Raw genomic sequence first — 26,748 nt, 5'->3', positions numbered from 1 at the left:
TAAAAGGTAATGTCCCGATATCAACAAGCCAGTTCCGCGTTCTGAAGAAGAAGCGCCACATTATTAAGAAGCTCAGCAATAAGAGGGCATCGCTCCTTTCCAAAAGAAAACTGGTCAAACAGTCTGGCGGTTTTATAGGGTCGCTGCTAGGTATAGCTATACCCCTAATCACAGGGCTACTGTCGAGGTCCTGATGGAGCACGCCCACAAAATGTACCTCGTACCCCGGCAACAACTGGAACATCTGGGCCCTTCTACCACGGATGTCTGGGACATACGCAAAAACGAAACGCATCGTCTCGATGCTGAAATCAAAGCCATTTTGAACCGAACTGATTTAAAACCCCACGACAAAGCAGGGCTTTACTCAGGAGCCCTTCAAAACTTTCTACAATACTACAAGCAGCTAACCTCTGAAAAAAACAAACTGACGCTGTATACCCCGGATGCTGAACAGCAGCCAGGACCCTCTATGGTGTCTCAAGACACAGGCCACACAACCACAACGGATGCCTTTGTCTTAGACCTTTTAAAAAATATCAGTCAGAAATATAGAGGGGCTGCTCAAATGTTGCTCAGTAAAATGACTACTACTAAAGTTTTGACCACCTGGAACGACCGGGGCGAATTCGTTTACAAAGGGCAGCCGATTGCTGGTTCCCATATGTATGATCTGGTCCGGGGTCTCACACATGGTAAAACCCTATCGACACAAGACGCTCCTAGAGGCTGGGAGCAGTTCCTAAGTGCAGCTGCGGAACTCAACATTCCCTCCACGATTATCGGTAATGCAGAGAATCGCCGTAAGCTTGAAAGATTAAAAGATCCGGCCCCAGCTGTTTTTACAAGGAGCCCGCTATATCGACACCACCTTTCTTTCCACAACTAACACCCGTTCGGAACCGTGCTGCTCTTCCTATGGAGCCTAAAAAGAGCCTATTCAAAATGAACACCTGGCTACCGCTCTAATTTTGCACACTTGTACAGTTTTTGTAAAAGTTTTTACGGTTCGAAAAATTATGCTTCATTTTATATGTTTAACTTTGTAAATGTTAGTGTTGAAACATGCTTGTAATAAACACTTTAAAATTTTCATCAGGAGTCTGCCATCTTTTTGTTTATAAATGCTTTGAGAATGTGCGCAGTGTGTCTTAAAAAAAAAAATGCCACGGATGAAAGTATGTTTAAGATGTTTTATTTTTATTTTAGGCACACATAAGTACAAATAACAGCTTTACAGTACCTTACACTTTTGACAAAGACCATATTCTGCTTTAACAACGTGCGACATTGTCCTAGAGTTTTCATTCACATATTTCATAACAACATCATCGTTGTTTACTAGATCGTCTGAGTACAGATTTAAAAAATTTCTAAACGTTATACCTTCAGACATTTTACTAATAAAGTATATACAATGTTCCCCACATGTGATGGCCATAGGATCCTGTACCCGAAGTTTATTATACACAACAGTGGGTGATGCTTTTTTTACATATTTGAATATCGGCTTTGTATAAATACCATGCTCAGGGAATTCGGCTAAACTATCAAACACTATAACCTTGTCCACATCCAGAAACAGAGCCGCCCAATGTGCACCACCCCTGTAATGGGGATCGGTGTTAAAGACGAGGGTGCGGGGCCTTTCTGGACCTATCTTTTCAGGTAGTCCATCGCTACGGTATACCCCTAGAAAGTATTTCTTAGCATGTTTATGTCTACTTAAGAAGTCCCGTATCTCCGTAGTGTCCATTTTTATATATTTTAAAAAAAATTAAAATTTTTATTTTTTTTATTTTACACTCTTTCAATGGTAGTCAAACATAAGCTGACGGGCGTGGTTGACCTGGATAACGCTGTCGAATACAGAGAACACAACCATGTTCACATTGGCCGCCAGCGCCTGTGTAAAACGTATTTCCGCTTTTAGATTTCCGTTTTTGATCAGGTTGTAATGGTCGCCATCTTCCATGTCCGGCGTCAGGTCGAACGCAAACAGAGTGTAGCCGGCAGCATACCCTTCTCTTGAAACAACTACTCCAGAGTCCCTCAGCTGTTTCCCCGTTATCGAGACCAGTCCTAGATATTCCCGGACAAAATTTGATGCTCCAAAATTCGGGGTGAAAGGTTTTGCGGGGATCACGACGCCCTCGTGAACCAGAGCAGCATAGTTGATATCATAGTGTTTGAAGTTGAAAGGGTTTGAGTTGTAGGCGCCACTAAAAGCGGTATTGTCCACAAACCCTATGATGATGAGTTTCGGTAATTGCCCCAGAAATAGATTCTGCTGCTGCGTTAATCGGGTTCCGGCGGGGATGCTGAATATCTTCAGAGCAACTCTTTCAATGGCATACTTGGCGTTCGATAATTGTAAAGCTTCAGCATGGGCCAGTCTGACACTTGGGGACACTTTCACTCTCTTTACAAACAGGCTCGCTGACAATATAACCAGTTTATACTGGTGTGCATCACCGCTGATGAGACAGAATGCGTCTTTGTTACGATTGAGTTTGATCTTAAGATCGATACCGTTGACTAACAGTTTGTCTTGGAAGAAAAGGTCTGAATGTACGCGTCCCAGGAGGTCAAAATGCCTACTGCCGGCGACGAAGCTGGCTCTTTTTTTAAATCCCTCATTGTCACCGTCCAAAGCCGTGTTCTCCAAATGCGCTTCGGTATCTCGGTAGAAGAGCCCCGCTGAAAGATGTGTGTCCAGCGCATCCCGACTATAATTTAGAATACTCTCTATGTATGCCCTGTAGGCATACATGTTATCACTCTGTGTGACAAGGCGATCGCCTAGGTTAATGTCCACTTGATTAAACATTGTTGCGATGGGATAGGCTATCGGGGCCACTCTAGCATCATCCTCGATGTTGTCACCGTTCGCTTTGGTTATTTTACAGACGAGGTGCAGGAGAGTGTTGTTGAGATCAAGGTACATATACGTGGACCCCGACACATAAAACTCTATCGGTGCAAGGGGTGTCAGAGCGGCCATCGGCGACACTTCCATGAAAAAACTGTTTTCAATGCTAGTCTGTGTGGGTTTGAGAGAAAACAGATCTAACTCAGATTTGGCGCATTCACCCGATGCACAGTGTACGAAGGCCATGATCGATGTTTTAAAAAATATTCGCACTAGAACGAGTTCTCTTCTTCCTGGTCGATCTCTTCCGTCTTACGGCTCTTCTTTTGTGAGGGCCTTTTGAAGTAGTCCGGCGCTTCTTATAGGGCCTTGGTGGACCCCGACGCCTCGAAGCCCTGCGCTTCCTTTTAACACCACCATGCGCTTTATACAGCAACCCCGCTCCTTCTTGGGGCTGTCTATTCATGCGTTCAGCTACCGCAGACGTTACACGACCCACGACATCCTGGGCGATGTTTGTAGCAGCCGCTTTAACATGAGGTTTTGCAATTTCGAACCCTCTTCTCAAAAAGGAAATGGCTCTCCTAAACATGCTCCGGAAGAAACCACCCAATCCCGCCCCATACATAACCGGAGCCCCTTGAAAGTAGGGCTGGGGGCCTCCATACCCCGCCTGAACTCTATAATAGTCCCGGTACATAGAGGGATCCCCGTAGGTTTTCATGATGACCATTGCAGCTGTCTAATAGTCACCTTCGCGCCGTGGCCTTAAATGAAGCTTGACAATAACTTTCCCGTATTTAAAGGCAACCGTCTCCGACTGATCGTTGTACACCATGATGGTTATAGTGTCAAAATGGTTTTTAGAAATTGCAACATAGTCGAGTTTGTGATGTTGTATATTAACCATTGTGTTATTTTCGCCCTGCACAGGGACCCACCTCAACAGAGGTGAATAACTGTCCCCGACCCTCTGCGGCTCTACAATATCGCTATAAACGTAGAGTGTATAAAAGCCTCCGTTAATATCGGGACATGTAGGGTCTGGATCCACCTGCCTCTGTTGATGTTGTACTGTCCCTAAAACCCGCTGTAATTTACCACTACATTTAAACACAGTACTGAGCTCAGGGGCTTTAAGAAACACTTTTCTTCTAACGTAATCCAACACCAGATATATATTCGCATACGTCTCGATGCTGCCTATAGTTTTGTTGATGGCCTCGACTACCGCCGCTACGGTGGGGTAATAGCCGTGTGGGAAAGACAGGTGATAGGTCAGGGTATCCTGAGGGCGCTTTATATGAAATTTAACATCGGCCTTTGTAAAGGTATTCCAAGTTCTAGGGTACTGTATTTCCGTTAGTGCCACCTCCCACGGACCTTTCAAATCCACTGGTTTTGCAAGTTTCACCGTATAACTCGAAATCTGATTGTCTGGGAACATGTCCTTCGAAGCATTGGATGGCAGCGTGATATAAAAAGGGGAGTTCTCCATCATGGCGCTTACAGCTTGACCTCACACAACGTGCAATGAGCTGGCCAGGACCCAACTGTTAAATTTCTCGGGCCACCCACGCCATTTGACCAACGCCTGTCTCCGGACACCGCTCCCTTTCCTTTTCAGAACCTTTTCAACCCTGTACACCCTGTTCGGATCGTAGGGCACCTTTTGCAACTCTTCGGTGTAAAAGACACCCGATACCTCTTCCCCAGCGTAGTCTTTTAACCTGTAAATATATATCCCTTCTTTAAGCTGCACACTTTCCACTATGAATATCTCATCGCTGAATGTTTGCTGGTAGCCTTTGGTGAAGACCCCCTTCAACTTTGAAACCCTGACATGATCCCCTTCTTTTAAATTCGGTTTCTTGACCTTCGGCGTGAGACGCCCGCCGTACACCGTTCTCCACACCGTTAACGAATTATCCCTTGTTACCTTAACAGGGGCCATTTTGATTGTCCTGTGGTAGGTGGCGTTATAAACATCTATAAAAGCCTTTAGAACATCCACGTATCTGTAGGTGTTGTTGGCGGTGAAATATCGCCACATCTTCGACTTTAAAGTACGGTTAAAACGCTCTACAACAGCAGCCTTTACCTCTGTGTGCGTTACAAAATGTTGAACAGCGTGCAGGTCTAATAATTTTTGGAAATGTTTGTTTAAAAATTCCTTTCCGGCGTCTGTTTGTAGTTTCTGGGGCACACGCCCGCTAGCGAAGATGTCTTTAAAAGCAGCTGTAACGCTGGTACCACTTTTATCGTTTAATGCCTCTGCATAGGCGTATTTGGACAAGACATCTATGACGGTTAATATATACATGGCGCCATCGTTATGTTTTGCTAGATCTTGAAGACTGATTATGTCGGCTTGCCACTGATAATCGAGCTGTGCGTTAACAACTGTGGCCCGCCTCTTAAAGCGCCTCCTGGCAGGTTTGTGCAGCGAATAAGCCTCTTCCCCAGCTAACCAAGTCTTCACACTGGCACGTTTTACAGATTCATTTTCAGCTCGAGCCCTTCTAAATAGAGCTTCGGAACCTCCGAAACTTCCAACCCCATGTTTATCGTAATTAAGCTTCCTTAAATCCGCATCCGTCATGTTGTCTCCCACCACCAACACCACGAAATGAAAGACGCTTGTTTTGTGTAAGGTCATTTTATTAAACATGAAAAACATAAAAAATGGTGCTGGGCTACACAACCAACGGGTATTTGACATTTTGTGCTACAGAGTTTATAGATGTCATAACGCTGGACCGCTGTGGTCTTTTTACAAACGTATACATAGTACAACCCCCACTACACATGTTACTCAGAGTATGGCCTTTCACAAACGCTAAGCGTCACAAACTTTGATATTTTTATGGCTATACTCTCAATAGCTCTAGACAGGACTTCCCGCTCCCCATGCCTATAACTCTGAACACTCAGGATACTGACAAAATTCAACAGTTCATACAGTTCTAACCAGGACCATTCCGAACCTTTATTTGTGACATAATCTTCAGTCATGTTCACCAACGCCTCGTGTATCCCCGTCTCAGGTGAAAGTCTTAACTCTCGAATGTGGTCTTTGTCCGAGGTCCGGCATTCAACAGATGCGTTTAGCCGCCCATTGATACACCACTTGGCGATACACAAATGACTGCTACATTGCAACAAGGCTGAAGGTTCCGAAATGTTCAGATACCGCAGAGTCATAGGATGTATTTCAGCTATTCTTTCTTTAACCAGCACAAAAATCAATCTCCCGATACAGATGTAGCCCGGTTGTAACTCATAGGCATCTTGCATCTCGATACCCGGATTCCCCGCCTAAAAGTGAGTAAGTATGGAGCGTTAAGTAACACATTCATGGTCTACTTTTTTTTTTTTTTTTTAAATTAATTAATTTATTTTATTTTTTCTAAAACAGCTTTCGTGGGGCTAGAGACTTCATTCTTCTGTTTTTATGATAAATGTCACACATTCGTCTTTTTATAACCCGTTCTAACATACTTATGTCAAAGTGGGGACACATACCATGCATGCGGTCGAGTTTTGAGCAGGGCTCAGCAGCGTATCGGATCTCATTGACAGCCGCAGCCAAGACCTTAATCATATCACTGTGGACACCTTTCTTCACAGCCGACAGCCCATACACAACCCTTAACAACCTATATAACCGGTGAGGGTCTATCCGACTACAAATGTGGCGAATTATTCTTGGTGTGTATGCATCGTATAAACATTCATGAGCATCCTGTTGAGGCGCATTAATTTTATGCCCGTAACAAAGATCATAATAATCCCGTTTAACACAGGCGTTCACAGCGGCCGCTGCAAAACCTTTAACTGGCCATATGGTGGCCCAGGGTACGCCCGGAGCTTCCTTTTCAAAATCGCGGCTAGTGTAGGTGCAGACACATTTCTTACGAGGCTCTTTGTTCTGGCTTGTAACACTTCCAGACTGTCTGGAACAGCATAAGCAGTAAAAATTTACGGCGTTAACCTTTGGAGTTGACCCTTCTAGAGGCTCACTTTCTTCAGCTACGTTCTAGGGTTCAAACAGAAAGCACAAGACACATTATTAGTTAAATGTATGACATTAGAGTATACAGACATAAAAAAAAAAATAACAAAACTGTCATTACCAACCTCCATATTCGCATCACACTCAGAGGCTCCTCTGAAATCCTGGGAGTCGCAGAGGTCCATTGGGGCAGAAACAGTGCCGGAGCTTACACCTGACGGCTGTACAATAACGGCCTCTGACTCGGTGGCCTCCTGGTCGCCCATGTCTTCATAGATGGGCGAATTCGGTGGTGCTACACATTCTTCAACATCTTCAATGTCTATGAAGTTAGATGCAACACTTAATTCATCTTTCGAGGCATTGCTGTCGCTGTCGGGCCCCTTAATAGGGGATATCTGGGTCGACACAGCCTTGAGGTTGAGCTTTTCAAGCCGGTAGCAAAGTTCCTCTTCAAAACCGGTAACATCGGTATCTTGGGTGGCAGGGACATCCTGTTGTGCATTCTCATCCATCGTAAGAGGGGCGAGGGTCCGGTAATATCTACCAATAGTGTTCAGGGCCCCTGAGGAGGCTGCTTTTCTTGCGATCGGATTGTATCTCTTCATGGCACCTTGCCAAACTGTTTCAACCCTGGTTCACGGTTTGACAGCCGGTTCTAACCAGCTCCTTATATGCAACATTTCAAAAAAAGGGGAGCTAACACGTGACACCATGAGGGCCCCTAACTGGCACTTGGGCATGAATGTCTGACATGTCCAGACCTGTCCCTCTCAGGCTCTGAAACCACGTGCACAACACTAAGTCATACTTTTTTACACAGCTCATAGGCCATCACCCAGGGGCTAGGACCCAGACACAGGGCTAACACGTGACACCATGAGGGCCCATCCCAATTGACACCCCCATGCACACACGTCACTTCCGGGGAGGGCTTTCAGGGACAACGGAAGTCCCAGCCACCGGATATTACGTCATTTCCGGGGCGGGATAACTGTCACTTTTAATATGGTGATTAAAGGTATCCCTTCCTACTACTCACCTGCACGTGGCTTGCGCTTGTAATTTAAAAAATAAATTGGCAAAGCCAATAGGTTTTGCCTATGTGAAATCTGTCCCACAACAGTTGAGCTGCTGTGCTACATGGCTTAAAGTAAAAAAATAAACACTGATGCAGTTAATGCTGGCTGCATCATAGCCCTTTTGTTTTCCTTTTTAGGGTAGAGCCTGCGAGTGCATGCGCTAGCGCATGTGTCTCCCTTGCGAGACTCTGTTGTGTACAGTAATAGGCTTGGAACCCACCTGTCACTTATCATTAGTTGGCTTGCATGCCACTCTTCTTTACAGCCTCGTAATATGTCACTGCAGGGTTGGCATAATTTCCATTCCTCTATGTGGAGCAGGGACCAAGCACTGATTGATTCAACTTAATCGGCACACGCCCGCTGCTCCCGACGTGATTGAGTTACTGTTTTGTTCTTTTTAACTTCTAGTGCCCTGCAAACAGAAGGCTTATGTTTGGCAAAAACGTGCTCAGCAAGACAAACAAAATTGCAAAGTTTTATTTTTTATATCTAACTTTCTTTTATTTTGCCAAGTCATCTTTTATCACTTTGCACTCATGTTTTCTTTTGTTCTTGCTCGCGGGTGCCTTTCTCAAGAGATGACGATTATCTTGTTCTAAATATTGCAAAGGAACATTCTTCCTTTATTATGTGTACTTTCTGAAATGGTGCTTTAACACATAATTGTGCAGTACACCCCAATCCACCCCTATCCCATCAGGCCCACTACAATCCACCCTGATCCATCCCACCCTACCCCACCGCACACCAATCCAACCTACTCGAATCTGAACCACTCACCCCAATCCATTCCACTCCAACCCATCCCACTCCAGTCCTCCCAACCCACCCCAATCTAGTCTGCCCCTCTCCAGTTCACCCCACTCCAATCCAAAACAATCTGCACCACTCCAAAACAATCTGCCATACTGCAGTCCAAAGCAATCTGCCCCACTCCAATCCAAAACAATCTGCCCCAATCCAAAACAATCTTCCCCAATGCAATCTGCCGCATTCAAATCCAAAACAATCTGCCCCACTTGAATCTGCCCCCCTGCAATCCAAAATAATATGCCACACTCCAATCTAAAACAATATCTCAATTCCTATCTCACCCCTCCAATTTGCCCCACTCCAATCCAAAAACATCTGCCCTCCTCCAATCCAAAACAATCTGCACCACTCCAATCAGGCCCAACCCAAAATAATCTGCCTCACTGCAATCTGCTGCACTCTAATCCAAAATAATCTGTCCCACTGCAATCCAAAACAATCTGCTCTAATCTAAAATAATCTGTCCCACTCCGATCCAAAACAACCTGCCCCACTCCAATCTAAAACAATTGGCCCTACTACACTCCAAAACATTCTGCCCCACTCCAATCTACCCCAACTGCAATCCAAAGCTAAATGCCCCTCTCCAATCGAAAACAACATGCCCCACTCACATCTACCCCACTCCAATCTGTCCCACTCCAGTCCACAACAATCTGCTGTACTCTAATCCAAAACATTTTGTCTCACATCAATCTGCCGCAATCCAAAACAATCTGCCCGCTGCAATCTGCTGCACTTCAACCTAAAGCAATCTGTCCCACTCCAATTCAACCCACCCCAGTCTGCCCCACTCCAATCCAAAACAATACAGCTCACTCCAATCCAATCCACCTCACCCCAATCCAGTTCGCACCACTCAAATCCAATCCAATCTTCCCCACTCAAATCTTCCCCACTCCAATCCAAAACAAACTGCCCAACTCCAATCTAAAACAATCTGCCCCCCTCCAGTCCAAAACAGTCTGCCCCACTCCAATCCATCTCAATTTGCCTCACTTTAATCCAAAACAACCTGCCCCGCTCCACCCTGACCCACTCCAATCCCAAACAACCAATTCCACTCCAAAGCAGTCTACCCCATTCCAATTCTCCCCACTCCAATCCACTTTACCCCAATCCAATCCACTCCACTCTATCCCGATTCACCCCACTCTAAACCACCACAATCCTCCCCATTGCAACCCAGTCCACCCCACACCAATCCACACCAATCCAATCCATTCCAATCCAGCCCAGTCCAATCTACCCACTCCAGTCCTATACACCTCACCTCACCCAATCCAATCCAATCCACTGCATCCCAATCCAATCCACCCCAATTCACTCCAGTCCACCCCACTCCAATCCGCCCCTCCAATCCAATCCACCCCACCTAACTCCAGTGCAATGACTTCAATCCATCCGACTGCATTCCAATTCACTCCAATCCAGTCAAATCCATTCCACTCCCCTCCAATCAACCCCAATCCAATCAACCACACCCCAGCCCTGTCACTCTAATCCAACCCACCCATCCCAATCCAATCTAAAGCACCCCACTCCAATCCACCTTACCTCATTTCATTACACCCCGCTCCAGTTTAATCCACCCCACTCCAATCCACCCTACACCAATCCACCAAGTCCACTCAATCCATACCACTCTACTTCAATCCAATCCACCCACTTTACTCCAATCCAATCCATCCCACTACCTTAAACCACTCCGACCCACTCCACCCAATTCCACCCCACTCCACTCTATGACACTTTCTGCCACTGAACCACTGAACTCTACTCTCCTCTGTTCGACTCTACGACACTCTTCTCCCCCACTCCTCTCAGTGACACTCCAACAAATCTACTCTGTTACACTCTACTCCCCACTCCACTCTGACACTCCATTCCTCAAAATTTTAGCCATGCTGAACAGCAGTCTCACTGGTGTACAACATGGCAAGACCACATTGCCAAAGCAAACAGCTCTTTTATAGGGGAGACCTATAGGCTTTACCAATGCTTGTTCCTTTACGTTTTGTTGCACAGCATCTCAACTGCTATGCAACATGTAAAAAAGACATTGCCAAAGCCAGTAGATTTTGCATAGGTGAAAACTATTGGCTTTGCCAGTACTTGTTTGCACATGTTGGTGATTCTAAGGAAGCCCAGGTTTGAGGATTTCCCTAAAGGGAATCGAGCAAATAGCCCAGATATAGCAACATTTTGGAGTTAAAAATAAAAAATTTAATAAAAGTGAAATACAAGAAACCATATTTTTATTTCTAAAAATAGCACCAACAAAAGGTTTGCTGCATTAAGATCACCACCATCCAAGCTTTCAGGAACAAGAAGAATAACAACCAAAGCATTTTTTTACTGCAGTTTTCAAAATGGTAGTTGAATTTTCCTATTTTTGTGGTTTTTACCTACATTCAAGTGTGTGGTGGAGACAGGTGTGAAACCAATTGGTGAACATAGAAAAGATACACATTTCTGAAGCTAGACTAAAATGTAAATTAATCAAAGGGTAATCTGTGTAGATTGCTAATGTTTTTTTCCCAAATAAATTATTAATTTAAATACAAATTAATGAAAGTAAGATGGAAAATAATAGAAATAGGTGACATTTTCATTTGTAATCATTTGCCCAGAAGGCCAATTTACAAAAGTAGTACACTGTCACATCCAGAAGACCTTTTCAACCACAGGGATATTTGTTACTTGTCTAAAAGTACAAGATACCAAGAGCAAACATTTGAGCTACAGCTTATACTGATATTTCATTGGATATGACTATGCTTCAATTCATACCATAAAATCTGGTGAATGAAAAATGTGTATGATGGAAACCTGTGCATTTTTTAAATGCCCCCAAGATACACAAGTGCACATTTACAAGAGGCGTGAGCTTCTGGAGCGTCACTTTTTATGACGTTCCTGAGGCACAGGCCTCTCAATCTCATCTTATCTACGAGGTGACGCAAAGCCACCCTGCATGGCTTTGCATGGCCTTGTAGATATGGAGTAAGCCATTCTCTACATGAAGGAGACATTCCATTGGCATTGCAGTGGGTTTTCCATGCAACACTTATGGGTGTTGCCTCATTCCCAGATTTACAAGAATCTGTAAACCTTGGAACGTGTCAAAACTAGGTGCCCCCTCAGAGGAGGCATTACTAGGATAAAAATCTTTATTTCACCATGTGTTTCCTCTTTCTATGTGTGCTGCACATAGAGAGAAGAAAATGTCTCCATTCATTGTTTTTGTGCAGGAATGCATTCCTCCCTGAACAAAAACAATTGTGCTAACAACGCAAGCACCCTTGCACCATGGTGCAAGGGTGCCTGCATTCGCGCTAGACACCAATTTGTGCGCCAGCACAGGCAGAAAGGACTATGGCCCATATTTATACTTTTTGACGCTAAACTGCGCTAACGCAGTTTAGCGTCAAAAAGTTTTGCGCCGTCTAACGCCATTCTGAAGCGCCATGCGGGCGCCGTATTTATGGAATGGCGTTAGACGGCGCAATCAGACCGGCGCTGCCTGGTTTGCGTGGGAAAAAACCACGTAGACCAGACAGCGCCGGCGTAGGGGGAAAATGGCGCATGGGCGTCTTAAAATGGGGCAAGTCAGGTTACGTCGAAAAAATCGTCTTAACCCGACTTGCGCCATTTTTTAACGACGCCCATCCCCCATCAACATGACTCCTATCATTGGAAAGATAGGAGTCATGCCCCCTTGCCCAATGGCCATGCCCAGGGGACTTCTGTCCCCTGGGCATGGTCATTGGGCATAGTGGCATGTAGGGGGGCACAAATCAGGCCCCCCTATGCCACAAAATATTATAAAAAAAAAAAAAAAAAAAAATTACCTGAACTTACCTGAATGTCCCTGGGGTGGGTCCCTCCAGCCTTGGGTGTCCTCCTGGGGTGGGCAAGGGTGGCAGGGGGGGTACCTGGGGGCATGGGAGGGCACCTGTGGGCTCATTTTGAGCCCACAGGCCCCTTAACGCCTGCCCTGAGCAGGCGTTAAAAAGTGGCGCAAATGCGCCGTTTTTTGCCACGCCAACTCCCGGGCGTCTCTTTTGCCCGGGAGTATAAATACCACGTAAAGGCCTGGGAGTCATTTTTTAGACGGGAACGCCTCCCTTGCATATCATTAACGCAAGGAAGGGGTTCACGCTAAAAAATGACGCACATTCCGGGAACTTTGGCGCTATTCGCCTCTAACGCCATAGTATAAATATGGCGTTAGTTGGCGTTAGTTTTGCGTCGAAATTGCGTCAAAAAAAACGACGCAATTTCGGCGCAAACGGAGTATAAATATGGCCCTATATGTCATCAATACAGTACATTCCTGCCATTTTTTTGATGCAGGGCAGCACAGCAAGAAGCCTTGCAGCGCTGTTGTGTGCCAAAAAGTTGTAAATGAGGCCCTCAGTTTAGGAATAGTGATGATTTGTAAACCCATACAATGAAATGATTCAGAGAGCATTTTGCAAAATGTGTCCTTTCTTGCACACTGGCTAACTTTTTAAAGCCAAAAACAGAGATAAATTTAGTTGATAATAACAAATGGTCTACTATTCTGTGTTTACACACTTTTCCTGATAAAAACATTGCCCCACTTATGTGGCTTGGCCTAGCACCGGCTACATTAAATGCACCAATACACAAAGTGGAGGCATCAAATGTTCTCCATCAAAATCAATTCATTAAAGTGATGTGGGAAGCAGCTGTATTTAGGCCCAGACGCATGCCATCACCAAGGGAAACTTACTAAACCCAGACATTTCTGAAAATGAGGCACTGAGGGGAGACAAGGGTGGCATGACTTGTGTGTATCCCGATACGCTGTCTTATCAACAAACTTCAAACTTTGGCTAAAATCACACATTTTCCTGACATTTATATTAATGAAAGTTCCAGAATCTGCGAGAGTCGCACAATTTCTGTCACTCCACCTTTCCAAACTTTTTCCAATAAAAAGGGTAGCCCACTTGTGCAGCTGAGCCTAGTGCCAGTGACAGGAAAGGCCGCAAAACACAATGTGGATGAACGACACAGAGTACAGGGTAGTGTAACTTATGTGGCTCCCACTATATTTTTTCATGCAATATGCCCTGTAAACCTCAAACTCTGTCAAAAATCATGCATTTTCCAAACATGTTTGTGAGGTAACAATATGGAATCTGCAGATGAGTAAAAAATTCCTACCACCTACCATTCCAAAACCTTTACCAATAAAAATAGAACCCCAATTAGGTAGTTGGCCTATTCCCCATAAATATATATCAAACCATGGACATTAGAAGACAATGCTGTCTGCATATGATCGGCTTTCATTCATTCATCAAGCAGACACTTGCCGTTCCCATGCAACAACTCATGTTTTTTTATGCGAATCACTTTCGACTGACAGGGATTTGCATCCAGCAATTACAGGTATGTGTGTGGGTCAAGGTGGCCAAAAGCATGCTAGCACAGGGGGAAAGAGTAAAAGTGCCATGATATGGTGCTGTCCTGCTCACTGCCTTCCACATAACACAGCACAGGAAATTTGAGAGTTGCACTGCATTGTGTAAAAAAATTGTACATTTGGCTATTCATATCATATCCAAGTACAAACTCCTCAGCAGTTAAATTCATGAGTCGGGGAAAGGCAGGACCAGGAATCCAATTTTGAGAGGTGCTATCACATTGAGATAGGTGCAAAGGGTCCTCAAGCAACTCCTAAATGGAGGTTATTTCAGAAAAGGGATAGGAGTAGTTAGTCACCTGACAATCTGCATTCAGCAGAGAGCCGTGAGTTACAGCTTCTGCCTCTGATGTGGGAGCATTTATTTATCATGCAACTTCTTTGCAATGTCTTTTGTTTTCAGTAAGTAGTTGAAAAATTCTGTATTGGTTTAATGTGTGCAGGTGAGATAGCTCAGTGTGTTACAGCACCCACTAAAGAGAGTCCTATAATTATCCAGCAGATTACACATTTTAATCATTAGTGTGTCTATTTACCTGTCTGCTAGACTTTTCAAACAAATCACCTGGGCATTCTTCCATGATATGACAATCACATCAAGTCACATAGTAGGTATTGGAGTGTCTTGTGAGTTTTATGACAAAACCTTTTTGGCTGCAAACAATGTGATATAGGTGTTAGAGCAAAATGCAACGAAAACCTGGCTTAGAATGTTGGTTTTGCAGTTACACCCAGCCGACTAAAGACATGTAATATTCAGCTCTGTGTGTGGCTTACTCATTGGTGGTTAACCAAACTAGGGAGGATGCTACAACTGGCGACAAGATAGGGGTAAGCAACCAGAAGAATTATCATGCTCTTCCAGAGAATGTCCCATTGTTAGAAATGGGGTCTCTAGTAGGCAGTCAGTTACACCGTATCCATGTAGGGACCCTCACAAAAGTCAGGGTAAGGGAAACACACTCCTAAGATAAACCCTCCTCACCACCTTGGTAGTTTGGCTTGAGCAGTCAGGCTTAACTCAGAGGTAATGTGTTAAGTATTTGTACCCACAGACACAGTAACACAGTGAAAACACTATAAATGAACATCACACCAGTTTAGAAAAATTGGCAATATTTATCTAGGAAAAACAAGACAAGATCAAAACAACAAAAATCCACCATTCACAAGAAAATATATTAATTTTTAAAGATTATATCCCAATAAAGCGCTTAGAAACACAACAGCTCCAACTGGGGCTGTCATGATGTCGTTGATGGAGTCGTTTCCAACAGTCAGACACCACTCGCGAGGGAGTGAGGTGCCGGTCATGGAGTCGCACTGACCCCAGGTACAGTACCTTTGAAAACATTGAAACAAAAACGTTGTATGGAGTTGAGGAGGTGAGGTGTTGCTGAAGCTGGTGCGACATCAGTTCTTTACTCCTGCCATTGAGGTGAGGCATCGGTTCCTTACTGAGAGGCAGGGGAGGTGAGGCATTGGTTCCTTATAGTTGGAGGTGATGCGGTGTGGGTGGTGAGGCATCAGTTCCTTACAATGTGGCTGGATCGATGGGTTGATCAAGACACGATGGGGTGAACTCTTGGGGTCGCAGTCAAACCACGGAGCCACAGGCGCTGTGGTGGAGTTGAGTGTTATGGACGTTGTTGACACAGCACTCGGGACTCACGATGTTGTGGGATTTCAGAGGTGCTGCGGCGCTTCAGGCCAACGGCGCTAGGTCTGTGGCATCTGTCACGCTTGTTGCACCTGTCACGCTTGTTGCACTTCAGTGAGGACCGCAGCTTCGAGTGCAGACATGCGCAGTGGGACAGTGGCGCCGGTTTTGGAGTCATCCGGAGTCGATGTGCCTGGTTCCTCTTGTTTTTAGGCCAGCTTTCACTCCCAAGGACCCAGGAACTGGAGTGGGCACCACCTGGTGAGTCACGGTCTTCAGCAAGAGAACCCAGGGGCTGGCATGTGAAGTCTTTGAAACTTTGTAACTGGAGGCAAGCTCAGTTCAAGCCCTTGTAAAGCAGGATGTAGAAAACAAAGACCAGTCCTTTCACTCTGAGGGCAGAAGTAGCAGTAGCAGGCAAGCACAGCAAAGCAACAGGCAGAGTGGCATGTCCTCCTCAAGCATCCAGCTCTTCTCCCTGGCAGAATGTCCTCAGTCCAGAAGTGTTCTGAAGTTGTGGGGTCAACAGTCCAATATTTATACTAATTTCTGTCTTTGAAATAGGCAAATGTCAAAGGAAAGTCTTTGTAGTGCACAAGACCCTGCCTCTCCCTGTCCTGGACCCAGGCATACTCCATAGGGTTGGAGATTGCTTTGTGTAAGGACAGGCACAGCTCTATTCAGGTGCAAGTGTCAGCTCCTCCCTTCACTCTAGCCCAGGAAGACCCATCAGGATATGCAGGACATACCTCAGGTACCATTGTGTGACTGTCTAGAGTGAATTCACAAACAAACCAATTGTCAGTCTGAGCCAGATGTGAAATCAGCAGCCAGGCAAAGATGCAGAATGGTTAAGCAAGAAAATGCCACCTAAAGCTGGCATTTTAAAACTTACAATTTAAAAACCAGCTTCACAAAAAGATATATTTTTAAATTGTGAGTTCAGAGACCTCAAACGCCACATATCTATCTTCTCCCAATGGGAAACTTCTCTTAAAAGATATTGCAAGGCCATCCCCATGCTAGCCTATGGGAGAGGCAGGCCTTGGAATAAAGAAAAGTAATTTAGCAGTATTTCACTATCAGGACATGTAAAAAACACCTGCACATGTCCTACCTTTTAGATACACTGCACCCTGCACATGGGGCTGCCTTGGGCCTTCTTTAGGGGTGATTTACATGTAGTAAAAGGGATGGTTAAGCAGGTCGAACTGGCTGTTAAGAAATGCACACACAGGCACTGCAGAGGCAGGTCTGAGACATGTTTACAGGGCTATGCATGTGGGTAGCACAATCAGTGCTGCAGGCTCACTAGTAGCATTTTAAATTCAGGCCCTGGGAACACATAGTGCCCTTTACTAGGGACTTACTAGTAAAATAAATATGTCAGTCAGGGATAAACCAATCACCAGTACAATTTAGACAGAGAGCACTTGCACTTTAGCACTGGTTAGCAGTGGTAAAATGCTCAGAATCGTAATGCCAACAACAAAGAAATTCAGCACAGGATCAACAAGATAGGAGGTCAGAAGCCAAAAAGCCAGGGGAAACTCTATAGAAAGGGCCATTTCCAACACCTGTGGTCCAAGAAAACTGCTTGTGCATGCCATGTGTATCACTATCAAACTACGGAATTGACTATTCATGCATGTGGAGTCAAAGTGCAGCTCCAGCTGCTGTAAAGGAGTTGAAGACAATGAAAGTATTGCAAGAATCTACACATCATTGGATGAGAACCTACTAGTCAGGTCATACATAAAGGTACCCTGTAGCCAAGCAAGATAAAATTGTTCATTATACAGAGCATTAGTACTAAAAGCGAATACAGCCAGGTTTACAAAGCGCAGCCAAAGATTCTCATAACTTGTGAAATAACACTAAAAACAGATGCGCTGCAAGGTGCTGATCAACCAGGTGTCAGGAAGCGCAAACTGACATTTAAAAAAGAAGAAATAAATCACTTACTGAATCCACTAAAGAGAGTCATCGTACCACAGCACTTGTTGAAGTGGTTCAAGGAGAAGTGCCCAGGGTTATTCCTACAGAGCCGTTCATACCAAAGAGGTTTGCCCACAAAGGTGAAGAGTGGGACTCAGAATAACTTCATAGACCTTCAAAGAATAAAGCGGCAAAAGTGACTTCCGTAGTTGTGAAATTTTTCAGATGGCAGCTAAGAAAGAAGTCACAATTCCAAGTAATGTTAAAGATGATCCTGAGGCCAGCACCTCGAAGGACTTTAGAAAAGGTTTGCATAACCACGATCACCAAAGAGCATCAGAGAGCATGCTACCCTGAAAGTACGTAAATTCTATACTAGTTGACAATGCTGGCGCCTTCCTGAAACCAACACCAGCTTCTGATTCTGCCTAAAACCAAAAAATGGGCATTAGATGGACTGTTTGGATAGAGACATTTGATGATATTTCATTGATGCACTTGAAGAGACTGATAAAAAAAGATTATTAAGAAAATGGCAAGAACTGACAAAGAAGTCACATACAGTGAGATTAACGAAGTGTTGATTCTCAAATTCAATCCAGTACCAAACATTGATTAGGAAAAATACACTTTCAGTAAAGAATGCCAAAAAGTTGGTGAAACCATTGATGAATTTGTAGAGAGATCTGATCTACTCATAAAACATTGTCAGTTCAATTAATTTAATGATGAAGAAGCTATGCGTCTTTGAGTGTCTGATGGGTGCTTATCAGATTATTTCAAACAATGAATGCTGAGAGAAACTCTTAGGGGCAGATTTAAGAAAAGTGGCACTTCACCCTGTGCAGCCCACTTTTCTTGTGCCCCTTTGCACACCCTATCGCCACCATGTGTGCACCATGGAGCAGGGTATGGGGCAATAGCATCAGCAATTTTGACACTATTGATGTACAGTTCAGGGTTAGCGCCAACATTTTTTGTGCTAACCCTGAACAGTACATAGGGGCCTCCTGTAACCAATGGTGTGCCCCCTTTTAACGCCTGCTCTGAGCAGGCGTTATAAATGCTGAAAATAATGGCACAAAGTAATCTTTTAGATTTCTTTGCAAAAAATGTTCGGCTCTCCTAATGGGGGAATACCTCCTTGCATACATTATGCCTGACACAGGCATAATGTGGAGCAAGGGGTTACAAAGTGGTGCAATGCATGCATTGCACCACTTTGTAAATCTGGCGTGCAATTTTGGTCCTGTTTGGCCTCATTAGCGTAAAAAGCATTATGCCAATGTGGCACAAAGAGGCGCTAGGCCCTCTTAAATCTGGGCCTTACTCTGGAGCGAGTGCTAGTAGCCGCCAAAACTAGAGAGTGTGCTGAAAGGCAAGCTGCTGACATGGAGGTCCGAGGTGCCCAAAGTGAATCAGTCATGAGTGTGAAAATTAAGACAGAGCAAAAGACTGAAGGACACAAAGTGATGTTTACACGTAAAAAGAAGATAATATTAATGTTCAGTGGATTTACAAAGTGCCCAGTTCCCGGGGTATCTAGGCGCTGAGTTGCTAAACCAGAACAAGACTTAGCCCCATTAATAGTTGAACTGCCATGTCTTTAAGGCCTTCCAAAAAGTTGTAAGATTGGGAAATTCCTTGATTTCAATAGGTTACAAATTTCATTCCCTGGGAGCCACTGGAAAAAAACTCCTACTGACCCAGGATACTTTCCTTATTCTGGGGACACGCAAATACTTAGACTTTGCTGACCGAAGTGTTCTAGGTGGAAAATAATAAAAGATAGAGCCATACTATGTAAAGTTTTGAAGGTAATGCAGAATACTTTAAAGGTGATTCTTTTCTTGATTCGGAGCCAGTGTAATTTTCTTAACACCATAGAGGCGGTTTGGAATTTGGGAAGTTTGAAAAGAAGCTGCACCGCCTCGTTTTGCGCAACCCGTAATTTATTTAGAATGTTTATTTATTATTATTTATTTAGTAGTTGCTGCTGTAGGCCGCATAAAGGCTGGTGCAATAATCTAAGATAGAAAGAATGAGGGAAGTAACTACCATCTTCTGTAGTTCTGGGGTAATATAAGGTAGGATTTTCTTGATAATTTTCAGCCCTATAGAAAGCTCAAGAAGTAACAGCCTTTATTTGGTCAGAGAAAGTCAACCTGTCATCCAGGACAATACCGAGATTGCAAGCTTTCTTCACCGGGGCTGGGAGTGCCCCCAGCTCTTTAGGCCACTAGTTTGGTGACCAAAAAGTCATATGGGAACCAAAAAACAAAACTTTGGTTTTATCTGAGTTTAGTTTTAAACAGCTTTCCATCCAGCTGCTAGCTGTTAGTATGTAATCATGAAATTTGGGCCCAATTCTGCAATCATTCTTGGTCAATGAGATGACAATCTGCATGTTGTCTGCATAGGAAGTCACAGAGAAACCAAAAGAATGAATGAGGTCAGCCAAAGGGGTAACATAGGCATTAAGCAAAGTAGGACTCAGGGACGATCCTTGAGGCACCCCACATGGCAGCTGAAAGGGATGAGAAACAAAATCATCCAGGGCTACTGATTGTTTGTGGTTGGATAAAAACAATCTTAGAAGATTCAATGCCAGAGCATCTATCCCAACCTGAGCAAGTCAGTTGAGAAGTAGCTCATGATTCACAATATCAGTGGCCACGGATAGATCAAGTAGTATGAGTGCTCCGTTTCCACTAGTATCCATGGTTGCTCTTATTTCTTCTGTTGCTTTAATCAGTGCAGTTTCTGGGTTATGCCCTGGTCTGAATCTAAACTGAGTGCTATCAAGCAGGTCATGATTATCTATATACTTCATTAGTTGTTTGTTCAAAATTTTCTCCACAATCTTAGAAGGCAGTGGTAAGCTAGAGATAGGTCTATAGCTGTTTGGATCTAAGCCTTTGAGATTAGGATTTTTTAGAAAGGCAAGGAGTGAGGCCCTCTTGTATAGCACAGGGTAACGTCTTCCTTGAAACATTAGAATAAAAGTTATCTTAAATGCACCACAATGAGATGTGGGCAAGATTGACCACCTGTGGGGGGCAGGGATTGTGCAAAGAGCCTGACTTGGCCAAGTTGACAAGGTCTGCTAGCTCCTCAACTGGGGACACTATAAATTCCCTGAAGGGGTCTTCATTGATGGCTTGGCAGAACTTGATTTATTCTTGCTAGCTGGAGACCTATAAGCAGGGTAACTGTTTTGGTCTGATATTGCAGCTGGCCTTTCCTTATACCTCATAGAGATGGACTTTGAGCAAGAGGAAGTACTGGGATGTGAAAAAGAAGCTGGTCTTTCCATTCCTTAGATAGAGGTATAATTAGTAAACCTATTGTAGATAAGTTCTACCTTATTTCAGAATGCATCTGCCAGGGAGTTACAGAAAGCTTGAGTCTTACCTGCCATTTTATCAGTTGGTGGAGTAGAGAGTTTAACAATTGTTGTAAACAATTCCTTGTAGAGTCTTTTGTGGATTCAATTTTATATGTAAGGTAGCAGGTTTTTGCTGCAACAATCATGATTTTAGACTCTACCGCTACAGCTTTTTATGTTTTATTTTTTCGATCTCACTAAGGTCTTTCCTCGACAGCCTTTCTTGTTTTCTACATTTCTGTTTTAATGTCCTCAGTTCATCAGTAAACAAAATGGCAGAACGTTTGCCTTTGCATGGCCTGGATACCCTGATAGGGGCTAAGGTGTCTATGGCCCCCAAGGTCCAGTCTGAGAAATCTGATGAGGAAATATCGATATATCCAGATATGCACATGGGAGTTGCTGCAAGGACAGAATTGAGGTCTGCAGCATTGAAATTATCTAACGCCCTGGTGGGCCGGGCCTGAGCACAGCCTCCTGTTGCCTACCTTAACATGCTAAGATTGATGTTAAAGCACAGAGCCTTAGGATCATTCCAGGTTAGGGATAAAGCCTCAATATTTGTCACTGAGTCATGATTTGTAAAGATCCCATCAACGATGTGCCCACCTGTGTGAGTAGACTCTGTTATTAGCTGTGAAAAGTCAAGATCAGCCTGGCCAAGAGTAAGTGCTGTAGTGTCATTGTCCAGGTGAGCATCTAAATGAAAGTGTTAGATAGCTGTAGTATAGTTCAGATGTGGATTTTGTGTTTCCACACAAAGGTAAATTCCCCGCTGTTAGACTGATATGTAAAGGCTATGGGAAAGAGAACCATTTTGTGACATCTGTAAAGCGAAGGAAAAAGTAAGTGCATAACGGCCCAAAGACAAAATGGCTGCCAGAATGTTGCAGAAGCTACGCTTAAGACATGCCGACAAGGCCAAACAGTGACATCAGTTGAGGAATATCAATGGAAAGCGAGGAAGATGGTTGTGCCATGTTGATGTTTACCTCAGAAAAACGTGCACATGTTGGACTGGCTGCTTGTGAAGAAAAATGTCAGTGAAAGAAAAGTTGAAATGCTAAAGTACTGAAATCATACAAACACTATCCAAAGATTACACTGAAAATATATGGTTGTTTGATACCTTTCATCATTAACAGTGCTGCATCGATAAACATAATGCCTGAAGAGAAATACAATTAATTATCTGCATTACTGTGGCTTACACCATCGAAAACCAGTGTATACATGGGCTGCATCAAATCCCACAAACAGTCCAGGTTAATTTGTTACGACAATGAAACACAAGAAAAAATGAAGGTGCGGGCACCCGTCCACGTGCTCCAAGGTACAGCGTCAAGTGTCTGTCTATTCAGTTTCAGCACAGGAGCTAATATGTGGCTGATTTCTGTAAATCAAAACATAAATGCTCACACAAAATAGTATGTCTATTCCCTTCATTATTTCATGGTTTAGGAAAGCTTAAGACTTTGAAAGTAAAATTGCATATTAAAGAGGATGTCCATCCTGTTGCTCAGAGACATAGACAGATTGCTCTTCATTTACAAGAAGCTATTGCAAAAAAACTTGAATTGTTACTCAAGAAGTGGAGTCTTCTTTACAAACAGCATGGACGTATCATTAGCTCATTCCATTTTCCATTCCAAAACAAGTTGAAGTAGTTCCCAAAGTCAACATTACTACTAAATCTCGCCAATGGTCCAAATTAGATGTAGTAAGTTGAGAACAGGCCTTACATAAGTTAGCTCCGTTTTTAACTGATTTAAATGATGTTTCTCTGTCGTATCAAGCAAAAAACATCAGGTCAACAAGGCATTAGATGATGTAGTCCCCAAAAATTGGTCAAAAACTAGACTGAGGGAAAGACTAAATCGGTTCTCTCGGGAATTGAAACAACTGAAAAAAGATTGTAAGATCAAGGAAAGGAAATGGATAATTAATGATGACATGGCAGATAAGAAAACGTATAAAGCCTCTGTAGAAAACATAGCAACATGCAATTCGAAGAGCCCAAAAAAATGAGTTTGCTGGTAGGATAAATTTATCCTCAAACTCCACAAAATAAATTTACCATATTGTAAAGTCTTTTGTAAAACCAAACCCAGTCGATGTGGATCCATCCCCTTCAAAGGAGCACTGTGAATTATTGATGGCTCACTTCTTTGGGAAAGTGAGCAGCATTTATGATTCTCTAGTGTCTGGACTGAAGGACAATCTGACAGGAGGGTGTGGCACTAACATTCATGGAATCGAACTTTTGAAGTTTCCTCAGTTAAAGAAAGAGGAGGTTGCATGTGTAGTAGGATCGATTACATCAAGTTCGCCACTTGATCGTTCTCCAATAGATATTCTGTTGAAGAGGGCGATGTAATGTTGTCTACATTGACAGAACTTTATTATCTGTCATTGAAGGCTATGTGGCTACCATCAGAATGAAAACATGCCATCATCCGCCCCCTACTTAAGAAACCCATGTTAGATCCTGAAGCAGTTGAGAAGTATAGGCCTATATCTCTACTACCTGGGCCAAGCAAGATCATTAACAGAAATATATCAGTTTTTATGAAGTCCAATAATATCCCCATCCAACTCAGACAGGGTTTTGGGTTGGCCATAGTACAGAAACTGCTCTTCTGCAACTGCTCTTCTGCAATGGAACATCTTAAAGAGGCCCGGGCAGAGTGCACGTAGTCGCGCTATCCGGAACTCCATGAAGTAAAAAAAACCTCATCCGTGCTACGTGGAGTTCCGCTAGCAGGCGGAGTTCCCTGATTGAACCCGTTCACGTTCAAAATTGTGTTCAAACGGCACTACACGGTTCACATGAGCGTGACCATCTTATTTTTCACTCTGTTTATGGTGCCGGCCTGTTTTTTTTATCCCGCATCAAGCTTTGCATACCTCCACCCTTACACTTAATCTACCCCTATTTTTTATTTATCATATTAGTGTGTTGTTTTGTGTCTGATTATGTTTACATTTTTTTTAACTCTTTTTTGTTTTTTTTCACTTTTTTTTATTTCTGTTTCTTCCCTTATTTCTACCTTTCTTTCTTCTCCTCCTGTTTCTTTTCTTCTCTTCTTCACCCTACCACACCCAGCACAACGGCAGAGCAGTAGAACAACAGCCGCCTACCTTGTTGGTGGTGGTGCCGTCAAGGGGTGCAGCCTCAGCCGATCTTTAGCAAGGAGGAGGTGGCAGCATTGGTTATGTATGTGCAGCGCCACCTCTGCTCCATGCTGGCAGCAGGCCTGGGAGTGGTTATCCCTGTGGGAGCATCAGCAGCATTGGGCTGGGGTGTGCCGGTTGGTCAAGACCACTACCCAGATCACGACCCAGCAGCTGACGAACAGGACCTGCTCGACCTGCTAGGTGAGTTTTATATTTTTATTTTGCTTGTGTTCTACAATGCTAATTTTTTTCTCAATAACATGCGGCTTCCACCCAGAGGTAAGTTACTTTTAGTTTACACTAATTATTATGTGTTCCAGTTAGAGCTAGGCAGGTGCTCGACGCTACATCATCGTACTCAAAGGCACTTGCTTTGGCTGATTATTTAAGAAGCCTTTGCAACGCAGACTCCTCTGTCTTCCTGTCTCCATACTGAATTAGTGATATCAGTGAGTTAACGTTCTCTGTGACTTTACGTAGCTCATAAGGTCCCAAGCAATTTCACAGTGATGAGAGTATGCATGCATTGCAAAAAAGGGAGACTGAGTTGGTCCATCAAGGGGCTTGAGAAATGAGAATAGAATTAAAAATGATTCATTGCAATGCATTAGTACCAAATGTAGCTTTTGGACAGGGTATTTGGAATAGGGACTTTAGGAGTATAGACAACTCAATACTAGTTGATCTTACTAGTACCATAGGCTATCTGATTTAAGTACAATGTTATTACATTTGCCTGGTATATAATAATTTTGTTGGTGATAACGGTACCACTAATGTATTTTTTTATCTTCTTTATTTCTTACATTAGCACCCAAGTGCAAGAAGAGGGGCACTGCACCCTCGGGTCCAGCAGGGTCTGGGGAGGTGCCGACCACCAGTGCCAATGGCTCTGCTCATCCCAGTAAGTCCTATTATTTAATATTATTATTATTATTTCCCTAACTTTTACCTCTCCCCACTTTTATACTACTTTGAATTTTGCATTGTTTACTTTTTTTATACTGTCTCCCTTTTTTTCAGATCCCCTATCCAAGTTTTGTTTAATTCCTGCTATCCCCGCATTGTCTTTTTTCCTGTCTTTAACTGAGCATTTTGTATTCCACCCCTTCATTGCTCTTCAATGATTCCAAGTCATCGTCAGTCATGGGCTATAGCTCTGCCCTTCTATTATGAAAAGCTTTTGGTTGGCTTGACTCCCTTACTTTACTTACATTCCAACAAAATGCCCAGAGGGATATTTTTGACAGAAGATACTGCAGTGCTACCTGAACTGTAACGATGTATTGCGATGGCATCTGTTTGATTAAAACAATTAAAAAGGGTAGGTGTACCTGGCATCTAAAAGCTGTATACTGTTTTTTATAGCCACACCAACCAGTGGAGCCGGTTCAAGTTCCACACTGCAGGAGCAGATGGAGCAGGGAGAGACACAACGGCAGGGACGGGCGATGATAAGTCACATTGTTTGCTTATTGACAATTACTATTACTCACTAGCTACAAGGGAATTGTCGTGATCGGATTCATGAATTCCTCGCATTACAGCTACATCAGTGGTTGGGTTACTTTACTTATGGCCTCTTCTATTTGCAGCTCAGCAAAAGCACATATAATGTATGCTAAGAATGATGGCTTGATGGAAAAGTGAAAGATTGGAAGGTTAAAAGAAAGGATGGGTGAAAAGAATGAAAGGAAAGGATGTGTGGGTGGATGAAAAAGGATGCATGGGTGAGTATTGGGTAAATGGATGGATGAGTGAACAGATGATTGAAAAAAAGGGTGGGTAGTGACTTCTGAATGGATGGATAAAGGATTGTGAATTTGGGAGGAAGACTGGATGAAAGAAAGTAAAGCTTAAATCATGGTGGCTATGAGTGCGTATAGGGGAAGAATGAAAGGACAATTGAATTATTGCTTAGATGAATAAAGAAGGGAGCTCTTCTTCTGTAGAGAAATCGGTGATGCCTCTCTATTCTTCTAAGGCATAAGCTCTACCTACCTGCCTAATCCATCTGCCTTACTCTGCAGTAAGTAAGTCAAGTTTCTTTACTTTTCTTACTGACCAGCAAATCAATTTGTTGGGAATTTTTTTTGATTGTGGGCGATACCTGTGCATAAAGTGGGACTAGTAAGTGCCCGATTTGATTTCTAGTTTGGCATAGGGGTTAATCTGTGACGAATGTGCCCAATAAAATCTATTTAGCCCATTCCTTCCTCTGTAGTGTAGTGCATCGCCCACCGTCTACTTGCGGCAGACAGGATAAATATATCTGCATTTTATACATGACATGTGTGATGTATCTTATTTATTCATCTACCTCTTTGGAGTCAGGTTAT

The 26,748-nt window shown here is 43.5% G+C and overlaps 1 protein-coding gene across 1 annotated transcript; it reads right to left on the bottom strand.

Annotated features, from left to right (window-relative positions):
* Positions 1-5,549: 5,549 nt before the first annotated feature.
* Positions 5,550-7,536, bottom strand: LOC138297411 (uncharacterized). The gene is made up of 2 exons (XM_069236776.1): positions 7,013-7,536; positions 5,550-6,911 (listed from the first exon to the last, which is right to left on the bottom strand). Exons 1-2 carry the CDS (start codon positions 7,493-7,495, stop codon positions 6,282-6,284), a joined length of 1,113 nt encoding a protein of 370 aa, XP_069092877.1. The 5' UTR covers positions 7,496-7,536; the 3' UTR covers positions 5,550-6,281.
* Between the last annotated feature and the right edge of the window lie 19,212 nt (positions 7,537-26,748).

Source organism: Pleurodeles waltl, chromosome 5 (assembly GCF_031143425.1).
Source record: "Pleurodeles waltl isolate 20211129_DDA chromosome 5, aPleWal1.hap1.20221129, whole genome shotgun sequence".
Classification (NCBI taxonomy): domain Eukaryota; kingdom Metazoa; phylum Chordata; class Amphibia; order Caudata; family Salamandridae; genus Pleurodeles; species Pleurodeles waltl.
Note: the sequence above shows the minus strand (reverse complement) of the source record. Positions and strands in the feature narration are given on the sequence as shown.